A 22,971-nucleotide genomic window follows, 5' to 3' on the forward strand; every position below is an offset into this window, starting at 1 on the left:
TACTAAGGGGACTCGGGCAGAGAAATCTTCGTTCCATTGCAGTCACTCACCTTCTTGGAATTTGTAGGTATCAGTAATATCCTTTATGCCATCTCCTCCAACTTGTTTGGTCACAATTAATTTCCCAATGTGGGTGGTATCAAGGGTTTCAACCACATGAGTGCCATCTTTCTTAGCTGTAATGTAAATAAGATCACTGTTGACCTAGAAACAGGAGAGGAGACCATTAGCCATCTTCCAAGGTCCTTGTCACCCAAATCTCTAACTCTCAATAGTGTAGTCACATAGGATCCCTGGAGACAACATTATTCATTGTGCTAAGTCATTTTAAGTACCAATCACTTCTTTCTTTCCTTTTTCTTGCTGGCAAACTCTGCCTCCTAAGGCAGAGCAGAAAGCACCTGTCTGTTAACTCTCTCAGACTTCTTTTAAGCTGACAGTGACGGTGTGACCTACTTCCAGGAAGAAGAGGAAGTCTGCTGGGCGGCTTCTGGGGAGATTTTTCTCCAGCTGTTTGCATATGTCCAAACTCATCAAGATGAATACATTAAATGTATGCATTTTGAGGACTTCCTTGGTGGTCCAGTGGTTAAGAATCTGCCTGTCAGTGCAGTGGACACGGGTTCGATCCCGGGGCTGGGAAGATCCCACATGCTGTGGAGCAACTAAGCGTGTGCACCACAACTACTGAGCCCACCTGCCACAACTACTGAAGCCCGTGCACCTAGAGCCCGTGCTCCACAACAAGAGAAGCCATCACAATGAGAAGCCCGTGCACGGCAACGAAGAGTAGCCCCTGCTCACCACAACTACAGAAAGCCTGCACACAGCGACGAAGACCCAACACAGCCAATAAATAAACACATAAATAATAAAATAAAATAAAATAAAATAAAATCTAACCTTTAAAAAATGTATGCATTTTAAATATCAATTTTACCCCGTTAAAGCTGAAAATAATTAAAGCAAATAAATGGAGAGAAGGAAGGCTGTGATAGGCCGAGGGGCTGGCAGCTTCAACGGTTCTGAAGAAGGTATTTGGGAGACATGCTGCATCAGCTGCAGGGATGCAGGCTCTGAGCTTGGATGCGCACCTTTAGAAAGTCACCTTGTCCTCTCTGAACCTCAGCTCTTGCTTCTGCAAAATGAAAATAACTCCACTTGTTCTGCTGGTTTCGTAGGGACACTTTGGGACCGAGCAAGACAGAAGCTACGTGAGCATGACTTGTAAACACCAAAACCGAGTAAAAATGCCGTGGTCGTTATTAGGCAATGGGAAAATCTGATGATAGATTGCTAGCTTTTAAAGATGAGGTTTAAGAGAACACCTTTTCTCTACTTTTTCATAAAACGTTCTGAATTTACATAAAGTCTGATCTCTACTCAGGAGAAAGTAAGTCATCAACATTTATTGACCCATAATGTTCCACGGACATTTTAAATGATTTAATTTAAAGCCCACGACAATAATCCTGCGAGGTAGGTACTATTATCCATGTTTTATAGGCGAGGTACTAGGAGTCAGAGGGTCAGCAGAGTGTTTGTGGTCCCATGGCTGGGAGGTGGTGGAGAGGAAGTGCAAACGTGGGCAGGGGCAGGCCCATCGCACATGCCCTGACCTTCACCTTGGGTGGCCATAGCACATGCCCTGACCTTCAGCCTGGCTGGCCTGTAGGACATGCCCTGACCTTCACCCTGGGTGGTCATAGCACATGCCCTGACCTCCACCTTGGCTGGCCTGTAGGACATGCCCTGACCTTCACCCTGGGTGACCTATAGGACATGCCCTGACCTTCACCCTGGGTGGTCATAGCACAAGCCCTGAACTTCAGCCTGGCTGGCCTGTAGGATATGCCCTGACCTCCACCCTGGCTGGCCTATAGGACATGCCCTGCCCTCCACCCTGGCTGGCCCGTGCGTGCTCCCTGCAGTCTCGCAGCATACCACCTGTCTCACATTGCCCCACGAGACCGTGGCACCACGTGGTGGGGAGCTGCTTCCAGGCCCGGGGCCCGGGGGACTCTCAGCTGCCTCAGATCTCTGCGGGGCGATGACTCTGGCCCTGACCCTCAGCAGAGTCCCCAGGGCTTGGTGGTGGTGACAGGCACGTGATGTGAGAGGCTGAGGTGCGAAGCCAGGAATCTGGACAGGAGAGGACAGAGCAGACACCTAAGGCGTATTTCTCATTTTGGAAAACAAAGTTTAAGGAAACTTTAAATGAGCTTCCTGAGAGTTTCGGCTTTCCCTCTGGAGAAGACCATGCAGGCACGGACAGCTCTCTCCTCACTTGCAAATTACAGCCACGAAATGATAAATACCCTCTTAATAAACAACCCTTACAGCGGCTCTCGGTTTTCCAGGGAGACAAGGCTAAATATGAAAGTGGCTAAATCCTTGTTTCGCCTTGAGCATAGCTCAGGAAACGTGTGGAGCTGAAACCTCAGGCCAGCCCACGACACTGTCCCTTGTGGGGAGAGGAGAGGAAAAACACACACGTAAAACCACGTTTGCAAATGTATATTGGGGGTGGGGGTAGAGGGAAAGACTTCTTTCCAAGTGATACCTGCAAGTTTTCTTTTTGGTTTCAGCCACTCATGTGGTGGTTCTCCACTCTGACTCCATGTTAGAATCACCGAGGGGCTTAGAAACTATCTCCAAGACCAGTTGGGTCTTCATGGTAGAACAATCGTAAGTGGAAGAAATATTGGACTTAGGCTGTGTGACTCTGAGCAAGTTACTGAATGTCTCTGAGCCTGGGTTGAATTATACCTCCCTTGCAAGGCTGATGAGTAGATCAGCACCACCTGTGAAAGCCCTATGTTTAATTTCTTTTGAGTGGACAGGAGTCTTAGGGACCATCTAGTCCTACCCATACATTTGAAGGGACTAAGGTGACGCAAACCCCAGGCAATTCGACATGAAATATGGCTACTTTCAGCACCTCTCCTTGCTTCTTGGTCAGACATAGGCACTTTCAAAGTGGGGTGGAGAGGAGGGGGAGAGCTTTCTAGTAAGAGGAACAGTGTGTGTAAAGACTCTGATGTAAGAGCATGTTTGGATGTTTCAGGGCCCCTGGGGCTCAGCAAAGGTGGGCTGGGTCCTCAGGCTAGAGGGGCCTCTCCGCAAACGTCTGCTTGTGCCCATGGAATGCAAACGTGTGTCCACTGCCGGCAGAACCTATACTTCTCACCACTCAGGATGGAGGCTCTTGTTTTCAGGACCCAGGACAGTGTTTGCTCTGTTCACGTGTTCCTAAGTGGCGGTAACCGCATCGCTGGAGGAGAACCACCTTCTCCCAGGGCTTACGAAGGCAGGCAGTGGATGCCCACTTGCTCCGGGAGCCTTCCTGGCACAGCTGCCAGGCATCCAGCGCATGCCTGCCATTCCTTCAGCCCGTAGGGGGCTGGCTACGCTGCCCCGCTCCTGTGTGTGCCCTGCGGCTGCACGCGTGGACCTCATCCCCCACCAGGACTGCCCGCGCTGGAGGGCGCCATCTGGCCCCCGTGCCTGTGAGACACTGGCCTCAGCGGTGTGCTGGGCACACGCTCTTGTTTGCTCCATTCACTCATGCATTTACTGGTGGCTTCTGTGCTTTCAGTGACGAACGCGCAAACCCTACCTGCGTGGAACTTACGTTGTAGAAAGGAGAGAAATAGTAACACAAGTCAGAGTAGAAGGGCAGAAACAATGGGCAGGTATAGTGATGTTTCAGGGGGGAGGTGGGGTGAGCAAAGGCCTCTCTGAGGAGGTGAGCCGAGCAGAGACCTGGATGCAGAGGGAACAGAACATGCAAAGTGGAGGGGAGGGGAGGGAGGGGCTCTCCTAACCAAAGCCACATTACGTGTAAAGACTCGGACAAAAGAGCGCGAAGCTCAGGATGGCTGGAGGGAAATAAGCAAGGGATGGGGGTGGAGGAAAGCCAGGGGTCAGATCGCAGAGAATCTTGTAATGATTTATGCCTAATTGTATTGCAAAGGTGATGGGAATCCATTAGAAGGTTTGGGGCAGGGGAGTGACAAGTTTTTATTTACATGTTGAAGGATGACTCTGGCTGGTTTGTGAGGAAGAAACAGGAAAGGGGCAAGCGAGGAGGAAGGACATAGATGAGGAGGAGACATCCCGGACCTCAGGGCTGTTCACAGCTCAGAGGGTAATGATGGAGCTCACAGGCGTGGTCTCCTGCGGATCTGTGGTTGCATCTGTGATCTTATTGGAAGGTATTTCTGGCAAGATGCCTGAGGAAGGTTAAGAAGAGAAGCCAAGATGACTCCAAAGTTTTATAAGTTATTTGAATGAATGGGTGAACTCTTTTAGATCAGACTAGGAGATGCCAAAAAATAGGCTCATCTAATAAGTGACAGCGAAATAAACAACCTTGAACTGAGAATGAAAAATCTGCAGAGGAGCACTTGCACAGTTATGTACAGAGAACAGCCGGCCCCGAATGAGGGACGGCGTGGCTCCTGGAACAATGGGGTGGTGACTGTGGCCCGAGGAGCCTGTCACTGCTGCTGTGAAAATCAGCTCAGCGTCAGGGAGGGAAAATGGAGGTGTATGTGCGTGAGTGAGCGTGTGCGTGTGTGTGTGTGTGTGAGTTTGGGTGGGGTGGTGTGAAGGGGACAACCGCCCCAATTAGAAGAAGCTAAGACAGGAGAGAAGCAGCGGCTCCTGAATGCTCAGTGAACGTGGGAGTGGGGAAGGTAGCCCCAGACACCGAGAGCCGTTCTGCTCCCTTTAGGAGCCCCAGGCCACCAGGGGTCGGGGAGAACAGGCAGAACAGCCTCCAGAACCGAGGAACTCTCCCCAAGGCTGGAGGCACGAGAAGGGAAGGAGCTAGAGAAATAAGCCTCAATCCCTGGGAGAAATCTAGAAACAGGAAGAGTAGATTCCCAAAATGGAGGAGAAAAGGAAAAGGGCGGAGGTAGGATGCGTTCTGTGCACACCCCTCTTGTTTGGGCTTCTGCTTTCACGAAAGGAGCCCTGAGAAAACCAAAAAAAAAGTCAATGAACATGATGCTTGTTCCGGCCCAGAAATGAGTAAGGAGTGACCAAGACGTCAGCCCGCTGAGAGGCAAGAAAAGGCAGGTTCCGGCGGACATGGCTGGGGTGGCGAGAGGTGAGCTTACGCAGCGAGGAGGCGGGAAAGGGAGAGAGGACGCAGTGTTGGACCTGAGTCATGTAGACGCTCATTAAAGCTGAAGATGACGCCCCCCCCCGTGGAGCCCTGCTTTCGGACCCTTGAGAAAAGAGTCCTCACACACTTTTCAGCAGTTCGAGCCTCTCTCATCAATGGCTCAGCCCTGACGCTCAGCTGTGCCAAAGCAGCACATCACACGTGCTGTCAGACAAGCCTGCAGCGGGTGAAGGAGGAGTAATTATAACCCGTGCGCCCCGATGACATTCACAACACCCTGATCTATGTTTAATAATAGCAGAAAGCGTTCACATTAACAGCTATTAGGCAACGTGCTCTTGGAGGGAGGCTGGTCCTCTCTCCTTTGCAGCAACAAAGCATCATAAGAATACAAAAACAAGGCATGGCAAGTTTTAGAGTGATTTCCCAATTAGAAGTCCTCGTAGCCTCAGAAACCATCAGGTGGCAGCTGGGGAGGATTGGATAAATCTTTAAATCTCAAAATGAAATCGAGTGGGTGAAATTCCAAATACAGTCTGCCTGTTCTCCCAAGGCTTCTAGAAACTGTAATGGGAGGTACAGTGGAAGAGACACTTGTTCCTTTCATGTAATTCACATGTCCGGTTTTGCTTATTTTATTTCCGAAACATTTCCCAAGCCTGGGAAACATTTCCCCGTCCTTCCCCGCCTGTCGCCATTTGTCTGGTTCCGGTGTGAGTAACGTCCCCGCCTTCCTGTGCCTCCCACCCGGAGGCCTGCCCTTCAAGCCTGAGCTGCACAGTCTCCCGTCCCTTCCCCACGGGAAGCCTCTCGTTCACAGGGCGAGGTGCCCATTTCTCAGGACAGAGGTTCCACGTCGAGTTCCTTCAGCTGTCATCATCTGACACCTCCGAACATCACTTTTCCTGAGCCTGTATAGTTTTTAATTGTCTGCACATACCATCTGGAGGCTCAAGTTTTCTCCTCGTTCTTACCCCCTTTGCCTGAATAATTACCAATCATCCCTCCAGACTTGGTTCAGGCTCTACTCCCTCCAGGGAGCATCCTGGCCCTCCTTCCTCAGGCTCCTGCGATACTCCGCTCGTGGTACTGTGGCCATCAGGCGGCGTCCTTGTGTCTGTTCCCAGGTCACCCTCTCTCCCTGGACAGGGTCCTGTGGTCTTTGCTGTCCTACCTCAGTTCCTAGCTCATATTTCTCAATTAACATAAACACAGATCATTTATCACCTGCATCGCTCGTCTGACACTTAGTTCCACGGCATCCCTTGCATTATTGCTATTTAAATATTGCTGTGTTTATGTACCACCATCTCCATCAAGAATCAAGTTTCTTAAGGGCGAAGGCTTCTGAATCCCTACAGTGCCTGATACATGTTAATAATAGACACTTACTCCTTCTAGAATAGTAGCAGAAAGTGGTGGTTACTAGCGTGAGCTCAGGTGCCTGCCTGGCTTTAAATCTTAGCACTCCTCCTTATTGGTTAGAGGATTGTGGAAAGGTTATTTAACCACTCTTTGCCCCACTTTTCTTTTCTGTAAAATGGGAAGAATTATAACACCCATTTTAAAGGACTGCTAAGAGCATCACATGGTAAGCAAAGTGATTACATCGTGGTGGACATTAATTTCATTGTGTTTATTGATGAAATTACGTACTGAGTAGGTCCTTCCTCTCAGCCTCTCAAATGTCTCTGCTCCTCACCTCTGCCCTCAGCAGCCTCCCAGCCTTCTCCTTTGCTTGATAACTGTTACATTTAATTTGACTTTCAGAGCTCACTTGGGAGCACCCTTGAACTGCCCTCTCTGCTTCCAGCCTCCGTCCAGTTCTTCCAGAATTTCAGACCCTCCCCCAAAGTGTCCCCATCCACCCATTAGTGAGCTGTGTCCCAGCCCCATTTCCTCCCCTCCATGTTCTCGCAGCTCTACTCTCTGTCTCCACTGGTGGAGGATGGCCTGGCATGGCAGGAAAAGGACCAGAGTTCCCAGATGAAGGCCACAGTTGGGGTGTGTTTGGATTTTGTTTTACGTGAACCGCTGGCCTAGTCTCAGGGAGAAGCAGTGCACTCTGCCATTTCAACTCATGCACCAACTCCACCAGTTTTCAGCCGGATGATTCATTTAGTCACTTAATATCTTGGGAGCAGCTGACACCTACTTCATGGCTGCAGAGACCTAAGCTAAGGTTAGTAAAGCAATTGTTTTTCAGCAGAAAAATCTCAAACCATCAAGGAAAAAAAATGTTAAATAAGAACTGCATTTAGCATTGCAGCGCCTGGAGGCTGGAATGATGTCTAGTTAACTTTATAAACATGAAGCATACGCTATGTACCTGGGAAATTTAGAAGCAATGGCCCAGTACCTTATTCTTTGAGGTGTTAAGAGGTTGGGAAGGAAAGTAGCTCTTTTCCCCAGCTTTCCACTTACCTCTGCATAGACGAAGGGTGCGTCAAACTGGAAGCAGACATGGCCATGCTTAATGGCTTGGACAGAGGCCGGGCCGCACCGATACATCCCTGTATCACACAGAGGAGGGAGAGCGTGAGTTTGCCATCTTCAGTTCTGTCCAGATGCAGAACTGGTCTGGGTACAGGTCACAGCCCTGAGGTGGCTCTGCAGGGACAAGTCTTCCTCCACTTCATCACCGACATAGCACCAATGCCTTCCGTGGCCAGAGTGGGTGAATGACCCACGTGTGCATTCAGGAGGGATTGGTTGGAAATGCCTCTAGGAACCACGATTTGAAGCCATGGAAAGAACATAGGGCAGCATTGCTTCTGCATCTACTCTTCCCACTACAGACAGACTCAAGAGGGTTGGTGCCAAGCCGTTGGCTTACATAGGGCTTATCCTGACACAACTCGTATCTGGAACGTTGGAAAGAGTGCTATGTCCTCAGTACTTGCGTTGTTTTGTTTGTTTTTATTTTTGTTTTTTGTTTTTGGACATTATGGACCTAGGTCAAGTTTAAGGGGGGAAGCTGGATATGAGCCACACACAGGCCCCACGGGCACTCAGGAAGTCAGTAGACCCATGCTGAGTTTTACGAAGTCCTCTGAATTTTAACCAGCTCTCTCTTGTTAAAAAGAGATTAGTTGCCGTTGGTCACCCAGATACCTCGTCATGATATATAATCCACCCGGAACACCAGAAAGTGTTGAACTTTCTCTCCTTAGATCCACCATCGTACAGACGGTCCCTGACGAGGATGTAGTGAGTGTTTGTGTGTATAAATGCGCGCATACGGCAGCAGCTTGTATCAGCCACAGATTTTCATCATCACGTGAAGGAGAAATGGAGGCTTATGACGCGATTTTATAAAAATCTGGGAAGGGGATTCAAAACTGCCACCACTTAGCACAGTTTACAAGCCAGAAGACAAGTACTCACACACTCAAGTTTTGAAAGAAATCACACAACCTGAAAAGGAATCGGGTTCCAGAAAAACAACAGTTTAAAGGATGATCTGTAATCATTTTCTGAGTTCTTTAGTTTCCCCGCTGCCTTCTCTCTTATCACAGTGTATCAGGCGGGGCGGGCGTATATCTTACAGCCTAGCAGGAGTGCTGACACAGACACTTTTTCTCTCATCTTCAAAACTGCTTATCGAAGCAAGAGTTGATGAATTATACATGTTAAGTTTTACGCTCCCCCCCAAAAAAGTTACGAAACAACGAGTAAAGCCGACCATCGTGATGAAATTAAACCTGACTGGCAGGTGGTTAACACGGTCCACGTGCCCAGGAAGCACACTTCTGAGGCTGGTTCCCGCTGGGAGCGAGTGTTTCCCGCACATCAAGGGCAATCATAAAGGCAGACTCAAGAGCGGCAGTGCCTCCCCTTCCCTGAGGCAGGATGTGGGTTTACCGTCGCTGTTTTCCTGGGGGGTGCTGTCCACGACCTGCCAGCCTCCAAACCCGACGGGAAGGTCAGGCCTCGTCATCCAGGCTTCGTTCCAGCAGTGGTAGTTCCTTAAAAAAAACACTCCAGTGAGATTACACTTCCCATCAGGGCTCTGGGAAATCCCAAAGTGACCCCAAATCCTGTGGCTGCGCTATCTAGAAATGTTTGGAATGGCTTACGCGAAATGGAAGCTTCCCAGAGATGCAGGGAAGCCTCTAGGCTTAAGTTTTCTGCGCAGGTCCATTTCCACGGGCACCGCCGGGGGGCGCTCACATGGCTGGACGTTGCTCTCCCCCCACTAATATCATCTTTGAGGCCGCCCAGAGCTATTCTAATCAATGCCTTAAACAAGTCGGATCTTAGCCATTGTCTGCTGCCTAATGAAACAGAATTTACTATGGGCTCAAGGGATGTGGCAGGGAATAAAACTTAATTAAAACCGAAATAGATATTATATATCTTTGAATTCCTTTTATGTTTATATGTATATTAGATGTATAAAAAGCATATTCCTTTGTAACAATTAAGCAATAGAGTGCTTTCGTTTGTGGGCTTAGGCTATTGCCATAGAAACGATAACATTAACTCCTGTCTTTATTTGCCTGTAATTTGTGGCACATTTCCATGCGATGTCCAACAAGAAGAAAAGGTTGTCAGGGTGAGTGTCTCCTTACACTTTATCGAAGGTGGGCGACCCATGAGCTGAGGGCCACGCAAAGCTTTTCAGACTTAGCATATGACCCTTGAAGCAAGAGTATGGGATAAAACAGCACCATGAATTGTATTATTATGTCCTTGGAAAGACCTGAAATTACATGACATTACAGAAACAAATGAGAGCACATTAACCTGTCTGCACTATAGGAAATATTCATATAGTAATAACAATCTAATGGTAGCGTGAGGTAGTTACAGCAGTCTTTGTTTATGGCACTGGTGAATCTCAGACCCAGCTACCATCCATCCTTTCCTCCATGTCCTTCAGCGTCAGTAATTCCTGCGCGTTCCCATCTCTCTCTGAGTTCAGCTCATCTTTGATTGAGTCAGTTCAGAGGTACTCATTTAACGATGTGCCCATCACACACTAGGTGCCATGCTGGACACCCCACTACGATCAAGACGTAGGGTTTTGCCCATAAAGAGCCCAGCAATCGAGGAGGAATGACGACCACAGAAACCAATTGTTAAAACATTTCATAGCTTTGCTGTCGGGCTGAAACAAGGAAACACACGTACAGCTCTTAGAACTGGATAGGATAAGTGCTCAAACATGGGAACTCTCTGACTTCTAAAAATAATTGATTGAAGTGCTGCATGCTGCAGGGGGAATTCGTTTGGGGTGAAATGGGGTCTCAGTGGGGACGCCCTCGGGGCAGGAGGGAAGGTTTCATAACAGAAGTGATATATGAGCAGAAGAGATATATATGAATCCCCAAAAATAAATGCGAACTTAGCTGGTCAACAAAGGACTAAAGACAAGTTTGTGGAGACAAGAAAGAGCCAGCATGGTGTGCTTGGTGACCTGTAAGCTGTTGCGGCTGGTGAGTAGCATGTTTGCACACGTGTGTGCGTGGGAGAAGGGGGTTGGCCGTGAACACAGGCAGCACATCACAAGACTGACAAGTAGCACAGACTCACTGTACGTCAGGCAGTGTCCTAACGCCTTACACACATGAACACACACGATGTTCCCGATACTCTGTGGCAAAGGTACTATTATTATTATCCCCCATTTACAAGGGAGGAAGCGGAAGCACAGAGAGGTTTAGAATCTTGCCTGAGGTCACACAGCAAGTTAGTGCTAGCGCACCAGGATCCAGGCTCTTAAACACTGAGCTGTGCTGTTGGTGAGGGTGAGATTGTGAGATCCTTTCAACCCAAGTTAAATACTTGGGCTTTATCCTTGGGCCAGTTAAATTTGCAGATCTGTACTTGTGGAAGCTGGGTGAGGACCGGAGACTGGGCTGAGTTACCCCCCATCACTGCGGAGAAGGAGAGGAGCCGTCGGGAGGGAAGTGTGCGCTCTGAGGAAGCTTTCCAGGGAGTGTGACGGTTCCATTTACCAAGACTGAATGGGGCAGGAAGAGGCGGCTTGTGTGTGTGTGTGTGGCGGGGGGGTTGGGGGGGGTGACATATTCATTTGGGACATGATCAACTCGCGTGCCTGTGAGAGACTCAAGGGATAAAACCCAAGAGGCATTTTTACCTACACACGTGACACTCGGGATTTGACCAGGAGGAAGCCACTGGCGTCTTCATCACTGATGGAGGAGAGTGATGAGAGGAAACGCCAGATGCGGAGGGAAGGAGAGGGGAGAGGTGCGGCATAGACGTCTCCCCCACAAGTGACCTAGGTTGTGAATAGAAGAAGAGACGATAGGGCAGTGGCTAGAACATGATGCAATGCGGGAAGATTGCTCTGATTATTTTTATGTTAGGAGAGATTGTCATGTCAATGGAGGAAGAACCAGAGGAGAGGGAGTGAGAATAAAGGTTGAATACAGGGAGAGATGGAATAAAAAGAGCCTCAGATCCCAAGGATGCAGAAGGATGAGTTGGAGAGCAGCGCCGTGGACAGGTGTGGGGCGCGAGGAGGCATTGTCTGCAGGGGAGGGAGGTGCAGATGTAGGTCAGGGTCAAGGGGTGAGGTGTCGGGACAGGAGCATGAGTTTGGCTCCCACCTGAGAGCCCCTTTCTTTGCTTTGAAGCTGAAAGGAAGGTCACCGTGATCACGTATTAAACAATGCCAGCCTCCCTTCAGAACAGTAAACGTTGCACCATCAGGCAGAGATATCCAGAAAAAACAGCAGTGAAACATGTGCGCTCCTGAGTGAACACAGTACCACTTCCTACGCAACCTGCAATGTTTAGCAACCCTGGCTTTCACCAGCACCACCCTAGGTTAATAGGCCCCAGAACCTCCTTATTTAAATTCAAGGATCCTGGGCCAGGTTAGCCTTGAACAAGATAAATAAGCTTTGCTTTTCAGATCTCAGGTACAGACTTTGCCTTGAGGATTTTATTTCCTTTCAAATGACCAGGAGGTGGGGAAAGATTTCTTCTCTCTGACTACGATATCTATTGAATAATTAGCTACTCACATCTCTTCCACTTTCACCCAGGACTGAGACCTTATTTGTGTGTTTAAGGTGGAAGAGTTTAATAAGAGGGTCAGGAACTTGTAGCAGTGGGTGAGGTGAACAGAACTTATTATGCTCTGGAGGGGTTGGACCTTAGTCAATGGGTAGAAGGCCAGTAGCTGGGCTCCCAGATTGGCCACGAGCAGAGGCAAAGTTTGCACCCTCTGAAGCCATGGGCTTTTCCCATCATGTTATTCTTTCTGCTCAGGAATGGCCAGGGAAGATATCCTGGGCCACCCATGCCACTAGGGTCCCCTTTTGGCTGGATGTTCAGTTTTCCTGGGTACACACGCCTGCCTTTTACATTTCAAGTTCTGCTATGAAAGGGACTAATATTTACAGACATTGCTGAATTCCATGTACCTGCTATCCAGTATGCTTCTTGAAAAGTTTTTTATTGTGAAGGTTTTTAGCCTAGACCTATATCTAGATAAATATATCTTCCAGTTTCATCATGCACTTGCAGAGTGTGTGAATTCATTTTGGGGGCTCTGCTTGCCTGTTCACCATCACATTCCTAGCACTAGAACCAGCTGTAAGGAGGTGCTCACAAAGTATTTGTTGCTTGAAAGGCAAAGGTATCTCCTAGCAAGGCAGGCGTAATTAAATCTTTGTTTATTTTTAAGATTCACGGTTTTGTATTTTTCAGAGTCTTCATTTGAAGCCTGACTTCCCTCCATACCATCCAAATATGCAGTGTCCCTTTATAGTTAAAAAGATGATCAACCTTCAGTGTGATCTAGTATCCTCATTGCCTCTTTGTAAAGAAGCAGTGTGGACATGAAAATAAAGCCCCCATTTCCTTGAGAGTTATTTAGTCAAATTGAAAATAACTTCTTAGAGGAGATAACGATGGGGGTGACGAGTGAACAGTACATCTTTGCTTTGTGTTACTTCCTGTATGTTTCCTGCAGGGACAGCTAGTAATTTCTAGAACTCCTTTCAAGGATGCTAATAATTCTGCTGTATCAGAGCAAAAGGTGCAGAGAATCCTCACCAAAAGCAGAACCTCACGAGCAAGGCAGCACCACGCACTGCTGGAGGATCCTGGAAGGGCCATCACAGCGTTGGTTTGGTTCATCCTTTGATTTGGTAAACCCCCTCCCTTAGAACTATGCACAGGAAATAATCACGCAAATGCAAAGATGAGTACGTGAGACTGTTCATCTTTGTACAACTTTTAAGAAGGAAAATCAGAAACTGTCCAATACATGATTCACTATTTTACATCACAAAATAGAATATTATTCAGCCTTAGAAATCAGATCTGCATTTATTAGGTAGTAAAAATAACCACGGCATATCAGTTTTTAAAAATCACACTACAGAACACCATGTACAGTGTTCATTGTGCATGTATGTATGTGTGGAAGGCAGAATTTTAAATGATGCCCACACGTGTATAAATCCCTCCCTTTGAATGTGGGTGAAGTCTATGAATAGGATGGAATATCGCTTCTGTGATTGTTACTTTCCATGATGGCAAAGAGGATTTTGCAGATGTAAGTAAGGCAATTAATCTGTTGATTTTGAGTTAATTAAAAAGGAGATTAGCACATGGGCCTGACTGAATCACGTGAGGCTTTAAATCTGGGTCTAGAGGTCTGGGACAGAGCAAGCCAGAGATTTGAAGCAGCAAAGACAGTCTCCTGCTAGCCACGAAAAAGATGACGCTTCCATGAGTTCTACAGCTGCAAGGAACTGAGTTCTCCCAAGAACCTGAAAGAGCTTGGAAGAGAGCCCTGAGCATCAGAGGGGACCACAGTCCAGCTGACACTTTGCTTGCCATCATCTGAGACCCTAAGCAGGGGACCCAGTTAACTGTGCCCAAACTCTTCACCTACAGAGACTGTTGGATGAGAAGTTTGTGTTGTTTTAAGCTGCCAAGGTTTTGGTAATTTGTTAGCGGTGATATAAAATGAATACCATATGCAAAGAGACCCATTAAAGAATGCTTACCAAAATGTTGAAAGTGTATGAGTAGTTAGAAAGTGGATGACTCTTATTTTTATACTTCTTTTCTGCACTGTTTGACACTTTTATAATAAATATATACTAGTTCCGTACACTCCCCCCTACCTCCACCCCAGGGGAACAAAAAGCATTGAGGGCTACTTTTTATTAAAGAAAGAAGAGCACAGTTCAGAACCTGCCCTGGGTTCTAACAACTGGCTAAGGTCACATCCAGAGTGACAAGAGCCCATGGGAGGGTGCAGAAGTGGACAGAAAACACAGCTGACACCAAGATGAGGTTCGGGGCTCTGTGTGCTCTACGTTCAAAGAAAATAGAGTGGATGATTTAAGCAAGGAGTCCTTTCCTGCCTTTAACTTGGCTAACTGCTTAAACATTTCACAGGGTCATCTCATCTGCAATCTGTGCAGAAAGGTTTTCTTCCCTAAAAGGGAAGAAAGAGACGTGGGATGGTAATTTTGTTTCTGCAGCTTTATTAAGGGCTCGAGGGAGAGCATGAATAAGGTGGAGAGAAAGCCCTGGAAGAGATGTTTTGGACCAACTTCCAGTGTAAACCAAGTATTCGAATTCCTCTCTTTTACAAGGGGCAGGAGGTGGAAGAAAGGCCTGGTCTGTCTTGCAAACTATTTGCGTTCCTAGCAGCTGGGCGCAGCCCCACCTCACCCGCCCTGCTGATATGCTCCTAACACAGGCAATGATACTGGTGACAAAGGGGACAGCACACCCTGCACTTGTTAAACTCTGGTCATTCCAGTAACGACAGGGAGGGGGTGAGGGAGGAATTGCGGGAAAGAAGTAGAGGCAAGGTGGTGGACTCCGAGGCGCGTCTAGTAAGACATTCAAAGTAGAAATAAAAGTTTGGACCGAGAAAAACCTTGTCAGTTGGGAAAGGTGAGGAAGGAAGGCAAGAGAAGGGAATTATTCAGAGGAAGGGAGGTATGCTGGAGGAATCTCTTAGCTGGGAGCTGGGAGCTGGGAGCTGGGAGCTGGGAGAACCACGCTCGTTCAGAATGCAGCTCTTCATCGTTAAGGGCTGTGAGTGCTGAAACCAGGAAGGGACGTTTGGAGTTCCTCTGGCGTCTTGTTAACCAAAGGCCAAAGGTCCAATCAGGCAGGGACCAAGCCAGTACCCCCTGTAGGAATCAATCACCCATCAAGAAAAAAAAGAAGTGACGAAGGTGTTTGTTTTTGCTTATTATATGCAGGGAAGGGGTCCTACGATGCTCATTAGGAAGTTACAGTTTAAGCACAGTCTGATGTAGCAGAAGAGACCCCAGTCAAGGGGCTGAAGGTGGCATGGCCTTGGGGATGTGCTGTAACTCCCAAAATGGAACTATGAGGTGCGTTTATAGTAGGGGCGATAATGAAAATAATTAATAACTGCTCAGACATAGACATAAACTAATTGGAAGTTGCAACCAATCAGAATGTTGTTATGGTCTAAATGCTGGTACAGTCCTACCAGGCCATACTGGATAAGCACCAGCCCAGATGTGTTCAATTACATATGCAGTATGCTAATACTTAGCAAGTGTGTTTCTGCTTATAGTGTTTTCTGGGAGTGTGTTTTCCCTGTCATGTACGTATGTGGCCTTTTCCCTCTCTTCTTAAGCTTCCAGGTGATGATTTCTTGAATATTTATGAAGAGAACTTTACAGCAGCTTTATTAACAAGGATTTTTTGAAAATTAAGGGATAATCATGTAAATTTATTTTTTCTCCTCTTTTGATAGCTTCCGCTTTTTTGATTATCTGTTTTATTTTTTAGTTGTGCGCACCAGAAAACAGAAGAAACCAAAGTGGAAACTCTAAAATGTTCAGGAGGTAGGAGACACCCATTCACATGAGCTACCTTTGGCAGCACTACTTAGCAGAAGGCCCTCTGCAACTCTGCTGAGTTCCCTCTGCTGGATTTACTTTGAAAATAGGACTCTGAACCCCTTTACCTCTCTCTCGTATAGCAAATTATCAATTGATATTTCTGCTGAAAGTTAAGAAAAAAATTGGACTTAAGAATAACTCTAATGTATAAAAAGCTTTCTATAATAAATTCTGGCCAAGCTTATCCATAATTATTGAAAGGAGTTTTAAAAAATACAGCCAACAATCTCAGTAGGCATCACAATTACTCTTTTGCATTATAAAGCTGTTTATGAGTATACTATTCTAAAAGCTCTTATTTATATGAAGACTTTCTAGAGGTCTTGTTAATTACCAAAAGAAATTAAATTACATTCAATATAGCTTAGGTGGTATATACTTTATTAGCTTTTAATTATTTGAAAACTGGTAACCTTTGATCAGTATATGTAATGACTCTCTTAAGCAGAATTTATGATTAGCCAAAACATGACATTTTTCTTGTTATGAAAAATACCTTAGTTCTTTCTATGTGGTTTATCAGATGGTTCCTACTTTCTTTTTCATTTTAATTTCCTGTGAGATATTTGTAATGAGCTCTCATTTTTACCTCCCAAATTCCCTCTTCGTTCACTCTTAAGTGGGACTTGAGTAGAATAGGAACTGCAGGCGCTCTTTGGAGATATTATAGCTGCAGGACTAGGGTAGACATATGAAAGGAATAGGAGGAGAGCCTAGTGCAGAGATTTTCAATCTTCAAAAAATTAATGTCCCTTCCTAGTTTCAAGACAAATGTTTTGTAACACCCCTTTATTATACTGAAACGAAGTCCACAGATTTCTATACATAATTTGTAAAAGATAATATAATGCCCTATAAAGAACAGAAGAAATGAAGAAATAAAAATACATAAAATAATATGTTTTCAGCAGATACATGTGAGGAAGATGATATTAGATACCACACTATTCCTACAAAATGTAAAACCTTCTAGGGGTGTGGTAGGCCTCCGATTTGGAACCACTTGTATAGTGGTTAAAAGTGTGTTCTGGAGAAACACTCCCAGAATGGCAGAGTAAGGGCCTCCAAAAATCTGCTCCTGTGTAAAAATAATGAGGATACTAACAAACATGCCCAATACCAAGTTTTCCAGAACTCTGGAAACGAACCAAAGATTTGCAGCAATATAAGGAGGATTTACTCAACAAAAACAAAAGAAGCTCAGTAAGAACTGTGAGCTTTGTGGCACTTCAATTTGCCTTATTTCTACCTGTCTCTCCGTAGCTCCATGGTAGTCTTGAAAACGAACAGCCTTACAGCGATGGTAGCTATAAAAATACGCCGCCTAGCAAGCAACAAAGAGGACTAATGAGCTTGGAACGCCCTAAAATTCAATAAGAGAACTGTCACTACTAACCTGCCTGGCAGCCCTCTGACAAGTTTCATTCTCAGGGCTTATTTTTATTTGATCTGATTCAGAGCTTACTCTGCTGCAAACAGCCCTACTCATAGGATGTTTTTCAAAACCAATTAGAAGCAACTGTTTAACATTATAAGTGCCTGAAGGGGTGATACCAATTGGGGATAATAAAAGGTTGCCCCCAAAAATTTAAAAGGAGGGACTGAGATATCCTCAGGGGACTTTGAACACCTCTGACGTACTCCTAAGAGTCTAGACGGCCACCCAGACGTGCAAATCTGTAAGCATGACCAGGAAAGTCCCAACAAGGTCCTAAACTCTCACCTCTGGCTCTGTGCAAGCAGGAAGTGAAAGCTACAGCAGAACTGTGCCCTTCCTGCTGGATCACTGAAGACAATTAGCCATCCACTGAGCTTACCCAGCAGAGACTTCAGTGGCCACAATGATGAAATACAGACTTTAAAGATTTAGTCCAGGAAAGTCACTAAACAAATGAACAAGATCAACAACAACAGCAGTAGACATTAACAACAAGCTGGAGATCAGGATGTCCTACATACAGAGCTACCACATTATATTGTTTAAAAAGTCCAGGTTTTAACAAAAATTGCAAGACTCAGAGAAACAGAAAAGTATGGCCCATACACAGTGGAAAAAGAACCAGTCAAGAGAAACTGTCCCCAAGGAGGCCAAGACAATGGGCTTACTAGACAAAGATTTTAAATCAACCATTATAAACATATTCAAAGAACTATAGGAAACCATGATGGCAATGTCTAACCAAATAGAGAATATCAGCAAAGAGACAGAAATTATGGAAAGGAATCAAACAGAAATTCTGGGTCTGAAAAGTATAATAACTGGAATAAAAATTTCAGAAATTCACTAGTGGGTCTCAAAAGCAGATTTGAGCAGGAGAAAGAATAAAGAACCAGTGAACTTGAAGATAAGTCAATTGAAATGATCTAGTCTGAATAACAGAAGAAAAATATGAAGAAGAATGAACAGAACTCCGAGGCATGTGGGACGTAGCCATAATGAACCTCCCTGAAGGAAAGGAAAGAGAGAAAGAACCGGAAAGAATATTTAAAGAAATAATAGCTGAAAACTTTACAAATTTGATGACAGATATTAAAATACACATCTTAGCAGTTAAAAGACCCAAAGAGGATAAACTCAAAGGGACGTGCACCTAAACACCTCATAGTCCAACTGTCAAAAGCTGAAGACAAAGAGACAGTCTTGAAGACGGCACACAAAAAAGTGATTTATTGTGTACAAAGGATTATCAATAGAATTAAAAATGACTTCCTATCAAAAACCGTGGAAGCAAGAAGGCTGGTGACCATGGTTCAGTTACAGTGCCTCAGTTTCTTCATCCATAAATGAGGACAATAATAGTAGCAACTTCACAGTTTTTTAAAAGGATTAAATGAGTTAATGCATGTCACCCACTTAGCTTCGGGCCTGGCACAAAGAGAGTGTTCCATAAGCGTGAGCTATTTTGATTCTTGAACGTGGCAAATAACTTTTTCAATCTTTCCTTCAAGACTCAGCTGGATTCACAGCACATATTCTTAGTTCTCTAATGACAGCTCTCATGATCTAGCTCCAGGTGATTTTCTCACAAACAATTTGGCTGACGGTGATGTGGTTAACTAGATAACTTATTTGAAAATAAATATCTTTGGTAGCTGTTCAGAACTGGCAACTTGCATACATCACAGAAACATTTTACAAATTTGTAAGCATCTTAAACGGTTTGGCCTATATTCAGAATTTCTCTTCCATTTTTTATTTTTACTTGGAATTCATTTCTGGATAATTCTTATTTTCACATTCTGTGATTAAAGCTAGGGTAATATAACAATATGAAAGTCCAACTAGTTGGAACATACCGAGCATCTAGAAACAATATACAAACTGGATCAGTCTGAGTTTCAAAAATGCACCTATGATGGGCAAACCAGCATGCCAGGTGGGCAGGCTGCAATGAGAATTAGGATGGGTAGGGCTGTGTCACACCCAGGGCTGGCTCCCAGCTGTGAAAGCGGCTTCATTTCTGCTCTAAAACTTGCTTTGAAAGAGGTTTTTTTATAGATGCGATGCTACCCATTGCAGCAGAGTTTTTTGCACTTGGAGTGAAAATAAAACAATAACAACTGTATTCTTTCCAAAAAGTATTGAAGGAAGTTGGGATTTTTTTTTTTTTTAAAGAACCAGGTGCATTGAGGCCAGCTGAAGAATCACAGAAATTTTCTGTGGTGTGTTTGATTTCTGTATCTTTTTCCTGGAGAGCTGACGTGGAGCCAGTTTGCAAAGCAGCACCTACATGTGGGTGAGTGGATCACTGCCCGGCCCGGTGCAGGTGGGCAGGTCTTCACACACAGCACATGCCAGAACATGCTAACTGTGGGAGGAGACGCCTGGCTGGAAGAACAGTGACATTTATTTAAAAAATAATAATTTTGGAGCCGAAGGTAACCCTATACCTCATTAAATCCAAAATCATAAGAGAAAATTAAGGCTCAGAGAAATCAAGCAACTTGCCCAAAGTCACTCAGCTAATTAGTGGCACAGCTCATCATATTGCCTTGAGCCGTGGAGAGAGAGGGAGGGAGAAAAATTATAGGAATAGTTCACTTTGATTTGGTGTTTTTCCATGAGATCCTAAGGAAAAGCAAAATAAAACTGTAATTTCTTTCCACTTGGATCACTGACTATTTCTTAGATTATCCCAACTTTGAGCTGAACCTCATAAATACAAATTTCCTACTTCACAATTATTTAAGAAATTAAATTGAGAAAGCCAGTTTCCTCAGACCTACTCAATTTCAAATGAGAAAGCAATGAAGGAAAGAAAGACTCTTGCTAATTGTTTAGCATTCATCATGTTTCCAATTATCTTTAACATCATATGAGATGCTTAAACCTCAGGCAGTTTTCTACATCTGCGATTGGCCACCCAGCGGGCCTCTGAGAAGCAGATGGGTCAGCTTGTGAGCCTTGATGTGCACACAGGTGCACAGCCCCTTCTCTTCACATCCTGAGGACGCGAGCAGCACATCCCTCCACCCACCCCGCCTGGAACTCCATTGTCCGGAGATGAAGAGCCTCCTCTGGGAATGTGAGCACGATGGAAAGGGGCACTTGAGGGAGAGGCTTAGAAGATGGACTAGGCGGAGTTGCAGGGTCTAGGAAGCTGTTGGCTCCAAGAGGGAATCGGGAACGCTGTTGAACGTTGGACCCTCTACAGCAAAGAGGGAGGGGTGGGTTTGTCTTAAAGGAAGCAGCGCCTGGGGTTGGACAGCGCCCGGCGGGTGGGAAAGCGGGAGAGGTGGTGGTAGATGGTAACAGGGACCCGTCCCCGTCCCCCAATAGCACTGACTCCATCCGCCTCTTGTGAATGCAGAGGCTTGGGGTCATTAGCCCCTTCAGGAAGGGGGCAAAGAGCAGGTGTTCTCGAGGTCCTACAAGAAGGAGTGGCCCGGCGCTGGATCTTGAGTGAGTGGGCTTCAATATTCAACAACCGTAGTCAGAATAATATGGGATAACTCTGCATGAAACACCATTCCTTCCTCCCTGGACCTTGAAGCAGACTGATCTCTGGTTGTCTCATCTCAGCCCCTTGACTTCTAGATATACTCCTGCGTTTTATCTGTGGGCCAGGGCCATTTCCTGGGCATTCCATCTTTGAACAGCACAGCCGGAAGATTGCAGGGGGATAACAGCCTTGACTCTACGGACACTGACCAGCCTTTCCCCTCCTCCCCTGGGTTTAGGTCAGAAGCCCCTTCCCCTGGTCTCCATGACTTCTGGCTCACGTTACAGCCCACCTTACATTTTTATAGTGTGCTGTACGTGGCTGTCTCATTCATGAACACTCAAGGGCAGAGACCTAATTAATTTCCCTCTGAATCCTTAACATCTGCTATTTGGATGTATTAGTGTATAATAGTGTTTGTAGAATGAATTAAATGAGGTTCATCTGTTAAATGAGCATTTAAAAAATTTTCCAACCAATTCCACTTATCAAGTCCTTGCTCTAAGCCTTGAACCCTGTTGGCAAAACAAAAGTAAAATACATCAGACATGGGTCCTCCCATGGGGGCTGCATTCTAGTGGAGGCAAGTCAAGCGGTGGGCACAGATCTTTCACCCAGAATCACCAAATCTGGCTACATCCTCTCCATCAGCAGGACACAGGACAACACTTTCATTTAGAAGGAGAAGAACCTTTTACTGAAATACTTTTCATGACCCCAACAAGTGCCACCATCCCTTTCTTTTAAAATCGTTTTCATTTCCATTGTGACCGTTGTATGATGAGGTGACCAAGCTGAGCTCTTTCAGGAGTGGACAAACGGTCACTTTACTCCTGGTTATCGTGAGCCCCACACTCCTAATCACTCTTAGGACTGCAGCTGGACTGTTGCACCAGCATCCTTATTAAACTGTCTGCAGTGATTCATGGATGCCTTCCCCCAGAGGTTACACATAATTCCAAACCCATCAGCACGCTGCGGACAGGAGGCTTAAACGGCTCCTTCCAGGATATGCTACCTTGCCTTGCCCTCCTGGAATTTCATTCATGAACCCAAGGTCCAGTTCCTCTGCCCAGCTGTGCGCTTCTAAGCTTTCTCAGCCCCTCCCTCTCCTGAATTGCTAAGAAGCCCACTCTTCCCTCTGTCACATCAGCAGCATAATTGTGTAAAATTATGTGCAAAATTGCACTCTGTGCAAAATCGCTGCCCCTGGCGAGGTGAGGCTCTCCGGGAGGGGAAAGTCACATGCAGGGACCTAAGGTGGGAGACCAGGAAGCAGGCAGGGAAGCAGCCAGCACTGGACAGTCTGCGGGGCTAAAGGGAGCAGGTCAGAGCACGAGGTGAAATCCAGACTTCACCCCCTCGGCTCTGGGTAGCGCGGCACACAGCATGCCTGTGCATGCATCCTGGGCTCTCTCTCCGAACCCCGTGCTGGCTTAGGTCTGCTTTGGGCACATGGGACCCGGCTGAGCCACAGAGAAGAGGATGCCCTGGGTCACCAAGACCCAACCGGACAGATTGATTCACCACACACTGTACCATCAGGACCTCACTGTGGAAGAGGTGGTGGAGGCACAGGAGAGAACCAGGAAATCATTCTTGTGGCTTCCTTTAGAAAGAGAGGGGCAGGGGCCATGGACAAACCAAGAGTTTGTCTGAGTGGAGCCTGCGGAGGGAAGTGAGGTGGGGGGGCTTGCGTGAGGCCGATGGCTCCTGGGACCCCTGCTAGGAAATTCGTCAGGCCACGTGGTGCCAGCCACGCTGCGCTGGCCTCTTGGGCGTTAGCTGATGCTGAGCGAATCCGCCCTGCTCGCAGCCTCTGTCAGCCTTCTGCCCCCAGCCCTCCCCTGCTCGCCAACCCTGCAGCTCAGGTGACCCCCGTTTCTTACCAGAGGTCATCACTGGTCTAATCAGGAGGTGCTGACTGAGCACGCCCTCTGGACCTAGCCCCATGGGACGTACTTTCAATTGCCTCACTACGTTGCCATTTGATTGGTAACTA

The 22,971-nt window shown here is 46.3% G+C and overlaps 1 protein-coding gene across 1 annotated transcript in view; it reads right to left on the bottom strand.

The window, feature by feature from the left end:
* The window catches only part of F13A1 (coagulation factor XIII A chain), a 144,539-nt gene that overhangs the window by 32,936 nt on the left and 88,632 nt on the right, over positions 1 to 22,971 (bottom strand). The window contains exons 9-11 of the mRNA XM_057700513.1: positions 8,999 to 9,102; positions 7,559 to 7,647; positions 51 to 204 (exon numbers count right to left, since the gene is read on the bottom strand). Coding sequence (XP_057556496.1) covers positions 51 to 204; positions 7,559 to 7,647; positions 8,999 to 9,102 — 347 coding nt within the window. The remainder of the gene's footprint in view (positions 1 to 50; positions 205 to 7,558; positions 7,648 to 8,998; positions 9,103 to 22,971) is intronic.

Source organism: Hippopotamus amphibius, chromosome 11 (assembly GCF_030028045.1).
Source record: "Hippopotamus amphibius kiboko isolate mHipAmp2 chromosome 11, mHipAmp2.hap2, whole genome shotgun sequence".
In the NCBI taxonomy this organism is placed as follows: domain Eukaryota; kingdom Metazoa; phylum Chordata; class Mammalia; order Artiodactyla; family Hippopotamidae; genus Hippopotamus; species Hippopotamus amphibius.